Source organism: Theobroma cacao, chromosome 4 (genome assembly GCF_000208745.1).
Source record: "Theobroma cacao cultivar B97-61/B2 chromosome 4, Criollo_cocoa_genome_V2, whole genome shotgun sequence".
Classification (NCBI taxonomy): domain Eukaryota; kingdom Viridiplantae; phylum Streptophyta; class Magnoliopsida; order Malvales; family Malvaceae; genus Theobroma; species Theobroma cacao.
The window spans coordinates 22,509,329-22,528,275 of record NC_030853.1 but is presented as its reverse complement, the minus strand read 5'-3'; the positions used below and the strand labels follow the sequence as shown (position 1 = coordinate 22,528,275).

At 33.0% G+C, this 18,947-nt stretch overlaps 3 protein-coding genes across 3 annotated transcripts; 1 reads left to right on the top strand and 2 right to left on the bottom strand.

Moving 5' to 3' along the window:
- LOC18602178 (KH domain-containing protein At2g38610) lies at positions 2,878-8,363 on the bottom strand. The gene is made up of 7 exons (XM_007033399.2): positions 7,756-8,363; positions 7,493-7,581; positions 6,269-6,420; positions 4,948-5,064; positions 4,693-4,809; positions 4,313-4,456; positions 2,878-3,656 (listed from the first exon to the last, which is right to left on the bottom strand). The coding sequence occupies exons 1-7, from the start codon at positions 7,833-7,835 to the stop codon at positions 3,510-3,512; spliced, it is 846 nt and encodes a 281-aa protein (XP_007033461.1). The 5' UTR covers positions 7,836-8,363; the 3' UTR covers positions 2,878-3,509.
- On the top strand, positions 12,106-14,581 carry LOC18602177 (NADH dehydrogenase [ubiquinone] 1 alpha subcomplex subunit 1). The gene is made up of 3 exons (XM_018118640.1): positions 12,106-12,324; positions 12,448-12,557; positions 14,231-14,581. The coding sequence occupies exons 1-2, from the start codon at positions 12,217-12,219 to the stop codon at positions 12,538-12,540; spliced, it is 201 nt and encodes a 66-aa protein (XP_017974129.1). The 5' UTR covers positions 12,106-12,216; the 3' UTR covers positions 12,541-12,557; positions 14,231-14,581.
- On the bottom strand, positions 14,917-17,733 carry LOC18602176 (pentatricopeptide repeat-containing protein At2g37230). The gene has a single exon (XM_007033397.2). It carries the CDS (start codon positions 17,613-17,615, stop codon positions 15,384-15,386), a length of 2,232 nt encoding a protein of 743 aa, XP_007033459.2. The 5' UTR covers positions 17,616-17,733; the 3' UTR covers positions 14,917-15,383.

Genomic DNA, 18,947 nt, shown 5'->3' with positions numbered 1-18,947 from the left:
TTAATCTTATCATATTAATTTAAAAACAAAAAATTTTGTTTTTTCAATTTATTTGAAGTTTAGATATGTTATGTTATTGAATGAAGAGTGTAATGTTGAAATGAGCCTTAAATCGGTTAGAGTATAATTTTAGATTTAGAATTTATGTAAACTCACATTTAATTAAAGCATAATGCTCAAATAAACTTCTAAACTATTTTAAAAAATTCAAATAGGCCCTTATTCTTTTATTACATTCAATCAAGTTTTTGTACTTTTATTTTTGATCAAATAAGCCCTTATAACTAATGATTGACTAATTGTCATTAGTCAAAATGTCACTTTTCATTTTATATCCATATAGCACTAACATGAAGTTGATGTGGAAGGTGAAAAGTGTCACATGATTATGTTATTCACGTCATAATCAATTATAATATATCAGTATACTACATGATCATTAATTATAATATGTTAACGTGTTACGTCAACATCACACAAAATACAATGATAAATGACATTTTGACAAAGTTAATTATTAATCATAAGGATTTATTTGACTTAAAAATAAAATTATAAAAATTTATTTGACTCAAAATAAAAATACAATAATTTGATTAAACGTAATAAAAATAAAAAATTATTTAAAAATTTTTAAACAATTTAGAGATTTTTTAGATATTATACTTTCAATTAATATATGAAAAACTTATGAGTTGGCAAGTCATCGATGTTGAGAAAATCCGACCAAGTTATCAGAAAATTGTATTGATTTTGGTTGACTTTTTGAACGGGTTTTTTCTTAAAATTTTTCACTTTTTGTTTTTAAATTTTCTTAAAGGGGCAAAGATTTGAACCCTTTTTCTCTTAATTTTTAATTAAAAGTTTAATCATTTAGTCAAATATATTTTTGAATATTTTCTCATCATATTTAATAAACATTTAATGCTATTTTGAAAAAAAAAATTAGGAGTGAACCAATAGATTAAACCAAAATTCGATAACACTACTGGTTCAATTCTCGATTAGATTGTTTAATAATTGCTTGTCATTTACCTATCCAATCTTAACACAAGAAGCAAACAATTAAAATGTACAAGTTGAAATGCCATGGTTGGGACTAAGGGTGAGCAAAACTAAATCAGACCAATTATTCACTCAAACTAAATAAAATTTGAATAAAACTGTTCGATCTAATTGTTTTATTGGATCAATTGATCTAAAATATTTGGTTCAAATGGTTTTTTGGTTGGTTCTCGGTTTTAAAAATTTTAGACCAATCCATCCCAAAAAACCAAACTAATTTTTTATATATATTAATATATATAATATTTTTATATATATTAAAGAAATTGATAATAAACTCAATTAATAATATACTTAAAACATATTAATTTATTATATGTACATATACAAATCATAATCATAGCAATTTAATTTTAATTTTATATATTTATTTACTTATAAATCTGTATTAATATGGAACTACAAGTTATATATTTTAAATGATATAACTTATATATCAATATTATAATATATGATAGTAAATATCTTATATATTAATATAGTATAATTATTACACCTTAATAATATTTCGTAATATAAAATATTATGAATATATATATAATTATATAAATATTATATATATACATATATTTAATTTATATATAAGCATTACTATAGCTTATAATAAACTTTATTTATATGATTACACTTAATAATTTTGTTAATTATCATCTTAGTTTTTATAACATATTATTTATAATTAGTTATTATTTATACAAACATTAATATAAAACATTATAACATATAAGTTGTGTCATTAATTTCATATATATAATAAAGCAATATTATATATATATATATATATTGAATTTATGCATAATTTGTATATTTTATAACTATGGATGAACTTTATGAGTTTTAATATTGGAATTTGTAAAAAAAAAAGTGTTAAAATTTTGAACTATTGGTTTAAAATCAAATTAACCAAATTAATTTTATATTTGATCAATTTGATCGATTTTTATATTTGATCAATTTTAATCAACTTTCTAAAAATATTTGATTCATTTAATGTACAGAATCAAACTAGCCAATCCATCTATTTACTAACCCCTAATTGGGACAGTTGGCTGATCTGGCGAGTAAACAATCCTGATTCCCGAGAGATGAGCTTGCACATGGGCAGTGGACTGTAAGCCATGTTCGGGCTTTGTCTTGCGCACGTGAAAGCTAACGTTTTCTGCCCCTCAACTGAATCCTAATCCTACTACTAGATCAGATACTATACGTTTGCTCTGTAAAAACCCTGAATCATCAGCCCCAGTCTAGCAAGCAAAGGGCAAGGAAAACTTAATTAAAACAAATGAATGCTTATGCTGGATCCAAAAAAAAGTTTCACCTCAAACGCTCCTTTTGGCTGCTGAACATACTTTATTATTCCAGGATGCCTCTTTATTATTACTAGTTTTATCTCACTCACCTTCCCATTGTTGACAACATATATTAGGTATTCTCCCTTTGTCTTTCGGCCCGAATGGGGTCCAGTTTCAGGTGAAGTAGAAACCAAGTTCTCAAACAATATTCAATCCTCCCCCACTTTTATTCATTTTAATTACAAGAGAATATACCTAAACATGTTAACCCAAACTCCTCACTTGAGCAGAATTCCAACATGTTTTCCACATGAATGTTCTCTGTTGCTTTGCTTGCAGAACATAAGAAACAATGGTAAGGTAACTTGGATCCTTCAGAAAATACCCCCAAAGGATAGCCTTCAGCATATAGAATAATACTCAGCCACATAACCTAGCTAGTTTTTTCTATTTTAATTTTCTTTTTCGAATATGCTACATTTGTGCCAAGGCTGCAAAGCAACAGATGTTAAGTTCAGAATCTTTTAACAAACTTTCTTCATCAAAGCTTTTAAAGATACAAATTCCAGCCAATACGAGAAGGTGCATGGGCCATAATAATCTCTCAAATAACATTCTAACTACTTTCGAAAAAAAATGACTCCAGAGAGAAGAGAAGATCCATATGGTTCAAGATAGTCAACCAAAAAAAAAAAAAGAATAAGAATAGAGGACCCAACTTACATTTTCTATGCTTAATATAAACTACAACGGAACAACAAACATGACACACCTACAAAACTCGATCCCACCTCACAAGGCCTAATGCTTGCAACAGAAAATATATATTGCACACTCCTTAAAGCTAATAACACAAGAATAAATCCAATGAATGTATTGAGTTTACAGAAAAACTGACCTCACCAAACCTAAACTCCGAGAGCCAACTATATAATTCATTTTTTAAATGTTTTCTTTTTTTTCATTTTTGTTTTTCTTTTGCCAAAAAGCAAAACAATTTAATAATGAAGAACCCACCAGAAAGCTCACCAGCAAGAACCGTTAGCCTAATCTTTTCAAGCTCTGCTGAACTGATATGTAACAGAAGGTATACATGGCTATGAAATTCTGGAGTAGGGTAGAAACATTTTCAGAAAATTTATTATTAAATTCTCAGCGTCCTGTTTTGGGACGTTTCATTCCACTGGAATTAAAAGGAGAAACACTACCACTTGGACCAGGACTCTCCTCTCTGAAATTGGAATTTAGCATTGCCAGTTCACGCAACTGCTGCCTCTTGATAAAATCTTGTGACTCGTCCTACATATGACATTTAGAAAACACAGGATGAAAATATTTATTAACAATAACAGTTTAACACAATGATGCCTGCAAGTTGATAAAAGGAAAACCAAATGTGAGACACTTCCCAGTGTCATATATGAGCACAGAGAAAAGGTGTTTTATGCACCAAATGTTATGAATCAACAGAGTTTGAAGTTAGGCTGTAATCTAAGTAAACTCTTTTTTCCCCCCTAAACCAAAGTCATTTAGATTGCAAATTGAGTGTTCAATCATTTGGGAAAGATGAATTGGATTTGGTGTAGGCAAGCACATAATATTTTTCAATGACTAGAGATCCTGTTCATTCCTCACGTCAAGAAACATACAAAAAATTATTCAACGGAACACTTAAATTTTCTCTGAAGACTTATGATTGGATGCATATACTTCAAAAAAATTTTCTGTTTTCAAACTAGTCCGGAAATATATCCGAAGTTCAGACAAATCAAAGGAAAATTGTCCTGCAGCACAATTGTGAGGAGCCGAAGTTTCTGACACAGGAAAGAGCTTTCCACAAGCAAAAACAGGTAATTTTATGACAAATAATGGAGCTTCAAGAAGGAAGCATAGGAGACAACAACCTATTGCTGATAAACATCATAGAAGTAAAGAACAAGATTGGTGCCACTTACCACAGGTTTAAGTAATTCCTCTATGATTTCCTGTGCCTGTCTAAGCCTTATATCAACAATATTAGCAGGTAAATCAGCCTCAATTAAGATGTGGAGTGGATCATTCAGGTGCTCATAGCCAGGTCTGCCTCTGAGCTTCTCTTCCTTCAGATGGAAAAGATGGGAAATTATTATCCAAAACTATTCAATTTATATGTCAAAAGAAAAGGTTAAGTAAAAATATAGGGGGGGGGGGGTGGGGAATTGGATGCAGCCATCAAGTTCATTGCATCTTTCTGTCAGTTTCAGCTGAATCACAGTTGAGATATAGCAGAAATTAGTGGTATCAGACCTTTTCAACAACAACAACAACAATAGTAATTATAACTTTGTAGCTTTACCTTGTCTGGATCCTTTATAGATCCCTTGCCTCTAATGTATACACGGCAGCCAGTTGTAGCTTCTACCCGTTTTAATGAATTGCCTCTAGGGCCAAGAAGCCGTCCAACAAAATTGAACTAACAACAAAGGAAAAGCAGATTCTAAACATCAGTATTCATACCCATAAAACGTTTGTTTCGTTCAATTGAAACTTGAGATATGATTAATAAACAAAGTTTAATCTAATGCACTAGCATTTTTCATATAAAGCTTACATTTGGATATGTATCAACAGGAATTTCAAGACGCAAAATCCTCTTCACAGTGTATGAACTAGGGCTTGCTGGTGCACCTTGCCAGTCCATTGTCATCCCAGGAGGTCCACTTAGTCTCTGTCAAAATACAAAAAGCAACAGTAGCACAAAAGATCAGTAGGCTCAATCCAGATAACTGGAAGCAAGATATTAAAACAAGTTTTAGCTTGAAAAAACCCTTGCGCACGCAAACACACTCGACTTTCCAAGAGAATACGTTCCCCAATGCTTCATGTAAAGTACAGGTACCAAAATGTTACAAAAGAGATTTAGAATGTTCACCAACTGAAAGAAGAAAAGGGGAAAAATAGGAACAAAAGTTGAATACACCTTAGAAACCAGAAATGAAAGGATAGATAGCCATTATTAGAATTGAGCAGAGCCTTTTGCACTTCAAGCAGACTAATCTACCATTTCGCAAACCATAGCATTTTGGACAGGAAATAAACTTGGTTCTCATCTGTGTTATTTAAAAGGATCATCATTAAGTAGAATATTGGAGATTAAACAATCATCGTGTTTGAGTCATCAACCAGATGCAAAGAGGGTTAATATGAAATTCAGATATTCACCATTTGGCACGAATGCTTTCATAGTTTCATTTAGTGACAATTTAGCCATTTTTAATGAATGGAACATAGCAACCAAAATCAGAAGCCATAGTTATAGAACAGTCAGATAGTATTCAAATTAACATATATGTTCATTCCTATATGACTATGTACACACCAATATGGGTCACATGGGCATGCATTTCGTCATGTATTTCCTGAAGAGAGGAACTGTACGTATAATGTGTCAGATAAGGTATGAATGAAAGTAGCAGGAAAATAAAAACAAAATCCTTTTCACATGGTCTGCAATCTAAAGCACAAATAAAAGTGGAAGAACTGATTTTAAAGCTTATTGATCATACTAATAAAAAAGAAACCACTTCAAACTTTATTGTTTGCTAGTGATCTTTATGATGCTGAAGGACAACAAGATTTCAGCATGTTATGATTCTCCTTTGCAATGTTTGACACTAAAATTATAATGGTGTTGACCAAAATTACTCTTAAAGCGCATGTCAGAGGATCCAAAGCAAAAACAACTTGTCACTTAGTTTACCCAAATTGTGCATTCAAAAGAACGTACTCAATCAACCAAGCAAGAGAAATGTAAAGAGATATATATATATATATATATATATATATATATATATATATATATATATATATATATATATATATATATATTTATTCAAAATAAAGACACTAGAGTGAAATTTATAAATAGTTACCTCTTGAGGAAGACTATTCCAGCCACCTAATCCTGTCCCAGAAACATTTGAAATAAGGTTTGAAGAAGCCATGGGACTGGGGCTTCTATGCCGCATCCGGTCAAAGTCACCAAATCCTTGGTTGGACATCATTCCTGAGACTCGAAATATCTCTGCATATGAAGACCATTATAAATGAGAAACAGATAAAGTTATGAAAATACATCAATGCATGAAAGGGGTGTAGCATCCAAAATCAAATTAGAAAGACATAAGAGGACCACAGTGGAATGAAGGTTGTAAAGTATGGATAAAACATTGACCACAAGTAAAATAAAACAGATTTCTGTTAACTGCCATTTTAAGGCAAGACTCATCACCAAAAAAAAAACCTTAGATTTTGAAAACATCCTAAAAAATGGAAAGAATATGAATTTTGATATTAGGAAGGTCAGCTAACTGGAAAAATATATAAACTCCTGTTTGCTGCTAAATAAGGGATGTGTAAGGCTTCAGAAAATCATTTTTTGTGCAAACTATCAAGAAAATTACCTCAACATTCTTGCACTCAGGTTAAACATCAGAAGATTTGCTGAAATTCAAATTAGCAGAGCATGGGTCCTGTGTTTTTTCTTTTGTTACACTTTCACCTATATTTACCGAATCTCTAGTTACAATGCTATTCCTTTTCTAGTCTGGATTTCCTATAGTCAAACTTTCTTCTCAAGACGTCAGCAAAACTCGAAATGCAATAAGCTTTCAAAATCCAAAACTTAAGAATCTCTTCAAATGCATCTTGGTAACACTTGAATCATAAGGGGGGAAAAAACAACTCAAACCAGAAACCAGGTAGACCTGAGGCTTAAAATTCTTGATACTCTTGAATGTGCGGCAGCTGAGCACAGCGGCACTTAAGCCTACTTAATTAAAAGAACAACCATCACTGACTGACTCTGTTGTAAACAACTAATTCCAGGGTTGAGGCACTATCCAAAACACAGTGGTGTGATGGGAATTGTCATGTTTCAGCATTGGAAAACATAGCTAACTAACAAACATTGGGTTCAGTACATGATCAAGCGAAGACCATAACAACTCAGAAGAGATAGTTATTAGAATAGGAAACACACTTGAACATCTCATCACTACACTCAATCAGACTGATCTAACATGGGTAAATTAAAAGCAGAAAAAAAAAACCCAGAAAAAAACCTAGATCCAAGAGTAAGAGAGTAAAGAAGTAACCTTGATTTAACAGTCGGCTGCATATCGGAAGGACTTGCATGAAAGGTCCAAGCTTTTGATGCTCTGCCAACAGCTCTGATAAGTACTGACTGAGGAAAGAAAAGAACCCAAAATCCCACATAGATCAAAAAACTGTTAAACCCCAAAAGGAAAGACAAGAAATCGAGATTGAAAAACATAAGCAAGAATGAAGCCTCTTTAATAATATGGTTGAGAAGACGGAAATTAAGTTATCTTTTCTGTTTTGTGAAGTGGGGGCGTACCTGTCAACGTCTGGGGTGCTTCTAATCTGTGGAGAAGCAGCTCTCGCAGGTGAGAAGTTGGGATTATACAGACCTGACATGGCTTTGGCTTTTGAGGATTCTTTCAAGAAACCAAAAAAATGGAATTTTGGTTAAAGAAAAGAAAAGGGTTTTAGTTGTGGTTGTTGCAGAAGAAAAAAGGAGAAATGCAACACCATCAATAAAAGGGGTGGGGGGTGTTTGTAATAAGAGCCAACAAAAGAGAAAAAAAAAAAAGAAAAGAGAAAACAATAGAAGGGTCGACAGCTCTCTGTGAAATTTGCAGAAAGGATGGCAAATCTTTATTAATTACTAATTTTTTCCCCCTTTTTCCACTAATTTTCTTTCGAAGTAGTATTTCATTTCACCCTTTGCCCCTGCCTCCAAAGCAGTGGGTGCTGCAAACGAAAGCCTTGAAAAAAATAAAATTAAAAAAATAATACAAAGAGTGCAGTAAAGATTTGGGATTTGGACTGTGAGAGTGGAAACAAGTGGATCTTTTTAAGGTAGTAAGTGGTGGAGATTGGCAGCAAAAAGCTTTTACTACTTTTTACTAGGAGTACCATGTCCCGATCTTTTCCTTTTTTTAAGAATTATACGAAAACCCCCAAAATAAAAAAATCACAGTGGCCAAGAGTAGGAAGCCTAGTCAAGGTAGGAAAGAGAAAGACGGTTTTTACTGCTGACCCATGCCCAGTGTTTGAGGCTGGCTGGCTGAGTTTGGAGAATTTTGGGTGTGCGGAGGAATGCAGTGAAGCCCTGCAGCGTCCGAGGCCACGTGTCAACCATGCAGAGGATCAGATTTGTATTGAGGAGAGAAAGCAGACCCCACACATGCAAGAGGCCAATGGCGAATGATAACGATGTTGCCAACGCAGTCTTAGCTGGACTGTGAGAGTGGACAACGCTCCACCCTTTGTTTTATTTATTTCTTTTTTCTGGTAACATCCTGAACGACGCCGTTCAAGAATTGATCACTCACTAACCTTGCAAGGAAATTTCCCTCTAACGTCTTCTCGTTAACATTTTTCTTTGCTAAATTTTGCCCTTTTAACTTTTCCATCTCCCTATTTGTTTGGATAATTCTAGTGTATAATTGCGGCACACGGTGTTGACCACTATTTTGACACACACTAGCCTACGTATGTCTCTGCCTATGTTCTCTCAACCCAATTTCCATGAAGTTTAGGGGCGGTTCGCCAAGGCGGTGCGATTGAAAATAGCGAAAAGCGGTTTATTGACGGCGGTGTAATGAATAGTATTTTCTGTAATTTTATAATTTATTTTTCATTTACAAGATTAATCAAAATTAAAAATATATATATTATTTAACCAAAATATAAAAGTTAAGATGAAAAAAAAATTAAATCAAATTGACGTTGATGATTGTTGTGAGTTGGAGGAAAAACAAAGGCCGTGGAGACTAAGCCACTTGGGCAAAGGGTGGTGCTGTCAATCAATATTTCATTAATTGAGAGAGCGTGATCAATCATTGTTGTGCTGGTCAAGCCCTTGGAGGGATTAGGACTGTGGAGCATTTTACCCGATTGACTTACCATTGGCCATTTCTCACCTCCAACTTACTTCCCATCAAAACTGTTACATACTGTTTGCACAATTACTAATTATTATATTTAACAATAAATTATTCTTTTTTTTCACAAAAATATAGCAAATATATTAATTAAAGAATAAAAAAAGACATTTATTAGCTAACAAATGTATTAATAATTGTGAAAAGTAAAAAGTTCTAAAGGTTGCGAGCAAAATAGTTTCAGTTGAAAAAAAAAGGAAAAGAAAAACAAAATGACTTGGAAATCTGAGTATTTGTCAAGAATTTTAATTTTTTTATCTGGATTGCTTATAAAACCTTATATTTCATTACATTGTCCAATTAAATATTGCCACATCATACATTATTAAATAAAAATTAGAATAAAAGAGAATTGGGATATAACAAAAAGAGGTTAAAACAAAACTGTGAAATAAAAAATAATTGAAAAAAATGTAGAAAAGATAAAGATTAACTAATATCTAGTATTCGAAATATAATGAAATTACTTATTTAGTATTTAGTATGTGAAGAAAGAAAAATCTACAATTAGATATAGGAAACTTTCATTCTATGCAATAGATTGTACATCTTACTAATTTTATTAATCAATTACAGATGTGTCATTTTAAATATAAAGTTTTTAAACACGTAGCATGTTTTGACTAAGTATTTTTGAATATGGTCACTATTTGACTAATAAAGTGAACAAGAGATACAATTTTCTTAACAAAATGAAAGTAGAAGTATTTAATTTGTAACCATTTTTTTCTTGAAATGTCAAATTAATAATTTCATTATAGTTCGAATATAAATATTTAATTAACCCAAAAGAATAATTATAATGCCATTTAACTGAAATGTATAAATATAATATTTTAGTAATTGTTTTTAATGTACAATGTGGAATATCCCCTTTTTTTTTTATATATCCTCACAATAACGCCACCTCCCTATTTCAATACTATTTATAAACTTCACCCTGATGTCAAATTAGTCATTAGAATGGTAGAGATAAATGGATAGATACATATATTACTATGAATTTCAATTAGAGAAATGACGATTACGTAGATATTTGATTATATTATTAAAGAAAAATATATAAGACTGGGTTAAATAACTTGAAGGTATAATCGATTCAATTGGATAATTTATTTATTATATACGAATATTTGGCTCATTAATAGGTATATAATTCTTCTATCTAAAAAATAAGATTCAAATCTCGCACTCACAAATTAAAAGAAAATTAATTAATTTATTCATTTCGATAACAAGAGAGGTTGAATTTATTGACGCTATTCAAATCGTTATCCATCCAACAAAGCTGATACAGAAATTGCACATATATGCCATAACTTAAGATACAATAAAATTAATGATTTAGTACTTAGAAAGAAAGAAATCTACAATTAGAAATGCAAAACTTTCATTCTATAAAGCAGACTGTACATCTTGCTAACTTCATTAATTGATAACGTGAATTGTCATTTTCACACATTACACATTATGATTGAATATTTTTTACCACAGTCATTATTTGATTAATAAAGTTAACGAGACGTGCAATTTATTTAATGAAAGGAAGATGAGGTATTTAATTTATAAACTTTTTTTTCTTCAAATGCCGAATCAATAGTATCACTATGATTTGAATACCAAATATTTAATTAATTCAAAAGAATAATTATAATACTATTTTAAGTATAAATATAAGTGTTTGTACCATACAGTGTGCCATCTTCGTAACAGGAGGAGTTCCGATTTAATTATGCTATCAAAAACGTAATCCCTCAACAAGGCAGATAAAGAAATTGCACACCTATGCCCTTAGCTTAAGATTCGGAATATACTATTTTTCTCAAGATTTTATTGATAAAAAAACAGTTTTAGATTGAGCAGAGTGTGACATAGTGATAAAATAGAAAGTGACGCATTTGATGGTAAAAAGAAAATTGTAATTATTTTGATATTCAAGGGCCCTTTTTTTCTTGCATCATGTCAGCCATAATCAATTCGGACGTATATCCTCTGCAAGTCAAAAAAAGAAAAAAAAAAAAAGAAAAAAGAGAAATAGCAATTCCCCCGTTTAACTTATTCCTGAAAATTAATAAAAAATCTACGTTAACTACACCTAACCCCTCTTTAGTATTAACTATTCCATATCTCATTAAATAGCTTCAAAAATTATTAACATTAAATTGCCCCTCATAAATTTAAAAATTTACAACCCTACCAATATTAATATTTGTAAATAAAACTTTAATATTTAAAATATCAATTACCAATATTTTAAATAAATTACAAATTATTAATATTTAAAAAATAAAATAAATAATCATAATAACATTTAAATTATAAAAAAATAGTAGTATTTTATAATATTAATGATTAAATTNTATAAATAAAATATTAATAAGTAAATTATTCATATTTTAAATAAATTGTAAATTATTATTATTTAAAAATTTAAATTAAATAATCATAATATTAATATTGAAATTATTGATTATTAATATTTTAAATAAATTATACATTACTAATATTTAAAAATAAAATAAACAATAATTATATATATTATTAAATATTTTATCTTATCTTAAAATTATTTTTATCAATTAAATACCATAATAAATCATAACAACTATTTCTATCATATTTCTTATCTATTTAATGATCCAAATATTTTATCACAAATTTACCAATGAAATAAAATTGGACGGCCAAAGCCCAATTGAGTAGTTGGGCTAAAGGCCCGAAGAACTGTTTAGCCGTTCTTAACTTGGAAGCGCGTGCGGAGGGGATATCGAGAAAAGAAAAGAAACTGGAGGAGAAAGGAAAAGGGGAAAGAGAAGAGTGGAGGCAGCGTTGAGAGTAAGAAAGAAAGAATGGCTTGGATATGGTTGGAAGCAGCACTTCCACTTGGAATCATTGCCGGAATGCTCTGCATTATGGGCAACGCTCAGTATCAAATCCACAAAGCTTATCATGGCCGGGTCGGTTTTCTTTTTCTTTTGGAGTAATATTTTATTGAAATTTGTAATATCTATTGGATCGGTTCCTTCAACGTCCTTCGATTTCTACGTTTCCTCAACTGAAAATTAATTTGATTGAAACAGCCCAAGCACATCGGCAACGATATGTGGGACGTCGCCATGGAAAGAAGGGATAAAAAGCTCTTAGAAAACCTCTCTGCCTCTTCTTCTAATTGATCTCTTTTTTACTGCTGGTACTTGTTTTTCTTTCAAATTTTATTTTTCTAGCGATGTTTTCGCTTAATCTTTATTGATTTCAGTACAGATGCACCCGCAGCTTTTCCATTCCTTGTCCTTGATTTGCATATGTCAACTTATTAGGGTCTTTAGTTAAATTTCTGTTTTTTACTCATTGGGGAATTTTACTTTCACTGTTTTCAATGCAATTATTCTGTATTTGTTTTTAGCTGCAGCATTTATTTAATGTTGATTTTTTCCATTTACTTCTGCATTCTTCTTAGAAATCAATCATTCGTTATTAATTTTCCAACACTAAACACATAAACTAATATTCCTTTCCATCAAAATGTATTAAACAAGAGACTAAAAAGGCACACAGATAATTGCAAAGGTAAAGAAATTGTAAATCAGTCTCCAACAGTGTTGGAGCCAGAAAATTTGTCTTTGAAGCCGAGATAAAAGTAACACATATATAAAGAGAATCAAACTAAAAGTTAATATAGAAATGAAAACTCTAAAATCAAGTATAAAAAGGTATATATTATTTTTGATGAGTCAAGAATATTCAAATTCCAGATTTTCTAGTTCATTGTTGTATATATGAATTTTAAACATAGAAGATTGAATAAGAATTAAAGTCTTAATGTCAGAAGAAGAGGAAAACCAAAGTCTAACTAACAATAGAAAAAGCAAAGGGATTACCTAACTTTTTAGCAGAGTTATAGGAAATAAAAAAAAAATTAGAAAAATCAAATGCACGGCTGATTTTGTGCAAAGATTATGGAGCCATATGTTATTGAACTTTCTCCAGCCAGTCCCCTAGCTCCACCTCTTGTCTCCAAGACATTAGTTTCGTCCCTGTAATGATTGGTTAACTACCATGATTAACAACTCTGGAAATGATTTTGATTTGTATGTCCATTCAAATGTGCCGAATTGGTGGTTTTGTCTCAGAGCTGACTATTGAATATATTTGTGGGAAATCTTACTGTCTACCGACAAGGCCAGTCTTTGTTTCGAAATGTTACAACTTCATCATGTTTGTACTTCTTATGTGAATGTGACAGACCATGTGCTCCCTTAATCGTAGGAGGTGATTCTTGTTTCTGCTTACTTGGTTAAATTCCATTTTAATGCTCATTCTACTTCATGCTTTCTAAATGGTACGGTTCTGGTATTTTATATTGTCTATTTTTTTATGTAAACTTTTTAAGGATAGTTCATTTGGCAAATTTTAACAATAACACATTAGCATGCATGAGAGAAGACTACAAGCAAGGCACTCCTTCAGAAGATTAGATTTATGGCTGATTTATTTTAGTTACTTTGCACATCATAGAAAAGGAAGGGATTTGGTAATGTCACATGTCTATGCTTTTTAGACAATGTTTTATGTTTAAATTGGATATAGTTGTGTGCATGCGGTTAAAACAAGTCTCTAATAACAGGTTTCCAAAGAGTCTCTATGCAGTGTTATCATGTATTTTATTTTACGGGGATTGATTATAAGACCAAACACTTCTTTTCTTTCTCTCTCTCTCTCTCTCTCTGCTCTAAAAGAAGAAAAAGGAAAAAAAAAAAAAAAAAGAAGCCATTTGTCTTTCGTCCTGCCTTGTGTGTATATTTCTACTAACATTGTCTCTTTGATACTGGCTTAGAAGCTCATGATATGTGGTGCTAAATGTAGGAAACTTGGCCAATGGAGTGAGGAAGAAGAAATAAAAGTGCTCTATGAAATTCTGTCTTGCTGAAGAAGACTTAAGAGCCGCTGGACTTTGTATTTTTGTCTTCTTTGTAATGTGAATTTGCAGAACATCTAAAGTCTTTCACTTTTCGACAACAGTTGCTAAAGCTGGTGGTGTATTGGAGATTTGTTGCTTTTAAATTCATCATGACCTTCCGTGTGTCTACTGTGTCTGGATCACCCAGGGCTTATGAATTTGGAGGAGGTATTTTTTTTAATTTTATCTGAGTTTGAGTAGAAGTTGAAAAAGAAATTTGGAAACAATGAATGGTGAAGTAGGGTTTTGTGTTTGTGCATGGTAAATTATTTTTTGGAGAAGGATTTTCTTAATTTTGTATAAGCAGTTTGCTCCTGTCCACATTTCAAGTAGATTGGACATTGCATGCTATTAACGGTGTAATAGACACAGTAGCTGCAGGACTGCATTGATTTTGGGGGCGTAAACATCAACTGAAATTTCAGCTTTAATATACCAAATAAACCTTAAATACCCTTTGGTAACAATGGATTATGGTTGTTATTATTATTATAATTTAATCAAAGAAAAGTGATCGTTACTATTTTTTTGAAGGGTCTAAAGCAATGATCATTACTATTTGAATATAAACATCCAAGCATAGATGTTCCAATTTATCAAAATCCTGAATAATCTGCCATTTATGAAGCAATTCTAAAGGAGAAAAACAGAAAAAAGGATTGACCTACCAAGGAGAAGGTTCTAACAAGGAGGAGGTACAAGGAGCAGTAATAAATCGGATGCTGTAAATTTACATAACCTGATCCATGATTCTCAAAATACAGTTGAATGGAACAAATATGATGAAATTGCAAACATTTCATGATAAGAACTTCTGCAGTTCCACTGTATCTTTTCCGTATATTCCTCAGGGTTGAAATCCTTAATGTTAAACCAACAAGACTCAAGTGAGAATAATTTAAGTATCAAGGGGCATATGAGCTAATCAATGTGTTACCTCCCTGCATTTGAAATGAAGAACAAATGGCAATTTTCAGAACTTATTTTTGCTGATAATAAAACTTGTGATCATAGTACTCACAATATAACTACCCAAAAATTTTCTAATCAAAAGGTAATTTAGCTAGCAACAGTTGCTTGTTTCTTCCCTTTCTTGCTTCCACTAGCTGCCTCCCCTCCTTTTATCATTCTAGAGAGTATATCTGCTTGCTTTGTGTTCCCCTCCTGGTTAAGGCTCTTGATTAAATCCTCAAGGCTACTCCAGTTAGTGATCCCTCCTTTCTCCATTATTTTACACAATATTGAATATGCATTGAGAGTCTTTCCCGCAGCTAAGAGCGCATCCAACACCTTCTCATAACTTGAGAAGTCTATGCTACAGTCTCTTTCTAAACCAAAATCTAACAACTTGAGAGCAGCAATAGTTTTACCTTTCTCAGAAAGAACAGATAGAAGGCTATCTAAATTGGGTGCACACCCATTTTGCATCAGTAGCTCAATTCGTCCGAGGGCTTCTTCAACATGACCTCTCATGAGGAGAGCTTCCAAGATCTTAGCAACCAAGTCCATATGCTCCTTCACTCCCTTCTCCACCATGCTCTTCATAACTCTGCTTGCAGTCTGAATCCTTCCATCCTCAAACAAACTCTCCATCACAGACTTGAATATGCCAGACTCAGGAAGAAGCCGATCCTCAATCATACTATCTAATGATGTTTTAGCATCAGCAGGCTCACCTTTCCTTAGGTAGCTCTCAATAAGCAACTTGTAAGCATCTGCATCTTTGGGCACCCCTCTCCGACCCATGATCTTTAGAATTTCAAAGGCAAGACCAGGATTCCCTTCTTTTGCATGCCCACGGATCAAATTATTAAATGCAGTAGAATCCAGAACACCCTTCTTCATCAATTGCCGGAAAAAGACTTCTGCTTTTCCTGTCTGACCATGGTGGCACAAATACTGAATCATTGCATTATAGGCACTAGCTTCCATGTCCAAAGAATTTTGTGGCCTCAAGATGATTTCCTTCTCAACAAGCTTATCCAACAACTTAATTGCCCGATCAAACAGATTTGCCTTGCAAAAGTTCTCAATCAATACACCATAATGACCAGCCTCTGTTGGAATACTCAATCGAATCATTGCCTTGAGCACATCAGCAGCTGCATCCAAATCCCCAGATTTGCACTGACTATTTAACAGGTTGATGAAAATCGAATTATCCTTTGGAGCAATATACCATTCCACCATCTCCTTCAAAATACTCTTAGCCTCAGTCATTTTGCCTGCGTCACAAAGCCCTGGCAACAAAGTTGAATATGTTGTTGCATTAGGCTTAATACCAAAGGACTTCATCTCTTCTAATAACCTCAATCCATCATCAACTTGCTCCACGGCAACATACCCCTTTATCATGGTAGTGTAGCTGATAACTGTAGGCGCTAAGTTCTTACCCTTCATTTCCACAAACAACTTCTCTGCCTCCTCCATTTTCTTGAACCGAGAATATCCATTAATCATTGTGTTATAAGTCACGACATCGGGTGAAATGCCCCTAGTCTTCATATCCTCATAAAACCGATTAGCTGTGTCAAGTCTCAGTGACAAAAAGAAACCCCAAAGCATGATGTTATAGGTATGACGAGTGGGCACAATCCCTTCACTCAACATCTTATTAAAATACCTTTTGGCCATCATATATCGACCACGTCGCAATATAACCTTAAAGAATGCATCATAAGACTTGATAGTCCTCTCCACACCCAACTCATTCATTTTCTGGAAAATTTTTACAGCCTCTTGAACTATGCCGGCTTTTCCGTAACTATCAATCAAAACTACAAACAAATCCTCATCCCATTCAACGCCCTTTTTGGGCATGTCTAGAAGTATGCACCTGGCATGATTGAGCTTGGAAGCTCGACCCAAAATCTGAATTATCTTCATGTGGGCTTCACGGTCATGGCGGATCAATCCGGCTCGCTCCACCCACCGGAAGAACTGGAGGGCCTGCTCCGAGTTCTTAGCACCGTGGAGCACATTATAAACTAATGCATGATCGAACTCGGGGACTAAAGCCCGGATGGAGTTCTGTAAGCGGGTAGTCCATGCTCGGTTCTCCATCATTCTACAAATAACATCCTCTACTTTTTCTGGGTTTCGAGTCTTACCTCGCGGGGAGGTTCTCTGGGTGACCACTTTTTCTCCTTCTTGTTGAGGTGGCGCATTGTTCAACTCCTGGGATGCTGTGCTTGGATCTTGGCTTGTCGTGAAGAAATGCAAAGGGTTCGAGATTCTGTGATAAAACCTAGGTTTCAATTTGTATGTTTTAGACACTGACATGAAAGCCATTGAATTCAATAAATGTTGGATGTGAAGATCCAAACAGAAGAAGCAGGGAAGAAGGGCAGAGAGTTGAGTAGAGAAATGGTGTTAGGGTTTAAGGGCGGGTGCTGACTCTGGCATTGTGACTTGTCAGCTTTCGCTTCGGCCCAAAACCGAAGATCTCATGAGGCCCAAAAGAAACAAACTGGATATGGGTTTCGGATTCTACACTTGCCTTCTTAGGCAATAATTTTTTCTTTTAAAAAAAAAATAAAAATTCGAATCTAATTTTTTAAATACAGATATCTTGCATTGTCGACCATTTTGATAATTAATATTATTGTCGCCAATTATTCAATACAATTATTTATTCATGATAAAATTTAGTTAAATTCTGTTAACCGTTTAGAAATTCTCTTGGCGATGGAACCATTAATCAATCCGTGTCCCCTGGATGTCTGGCTTATTGTTGGAAAAAAAAAAAAAAAGACCTGTTTTTAATCCCTGTTGTGTCGAACATGTGAATGCGCCTCCTATTGCAACATATAATGTTAAGACATTCAGTCAGACATGGCATGTGACAATGGACAGCCCCCAAACATGGAAATTGCGTGCCCAATTCCTTAAACCTTCTGAGAGATAAAAATTGAATGTTATAAACCCAAAATATTCATACTTGCTTCCAAGTTTTCTAGAGACCTATGGAGGAAGAAGAAGGAGAAGGTTGGTAAAGAGAGAAGCAGCAGTACAAAATTTCAAAGAGAAGATGAAAACGATAAGACAAGACAGGCGCGTCTTTAACAATTTCTTTTTTTGAAGGCTCCTATCAACTAATCTTTTAGTGGTGCCCAACACTGCTTCCCTGATAGACTCCCAACAATTTAAAGAAATAAAAAAATAAACCTCATATGTGCTTTGTTGGGGGCCATTTTAACTTTTAATAAATGCCCTTCTTGGCTCTCGTCTGCCTTCTCCGGAAATAAGATTCGAAATCAATTGCATAGTCTCCTTGCATATTTTTTAAATTTAGTACAAATACTATCAGAAAAGATCTAGGGGAGCCTATGCCAACTTTTGTTTTGCCACTTTTTAACTATATGGGTGGGAAAGACAGGCTCACCAGGCACAACTTCAACTAACGAGGATAGAAAGTAATGAAAATTCTGTAGGGACCCCTCACTACCTGCTAATAAAGTCATAGCAGAGAGGATTCTTTTAAAAGACCAGAATCATAAAGAAGAAACAAGGGCCGGCTGTAATCTGCCCACAGGTTTCGGCATGGATGCTTGTTTTATGTTCCTGTAGGGGTTTTGATGATCTGCAGATTATTAGTCCCATTTATCAACAGTCAAGTTAATT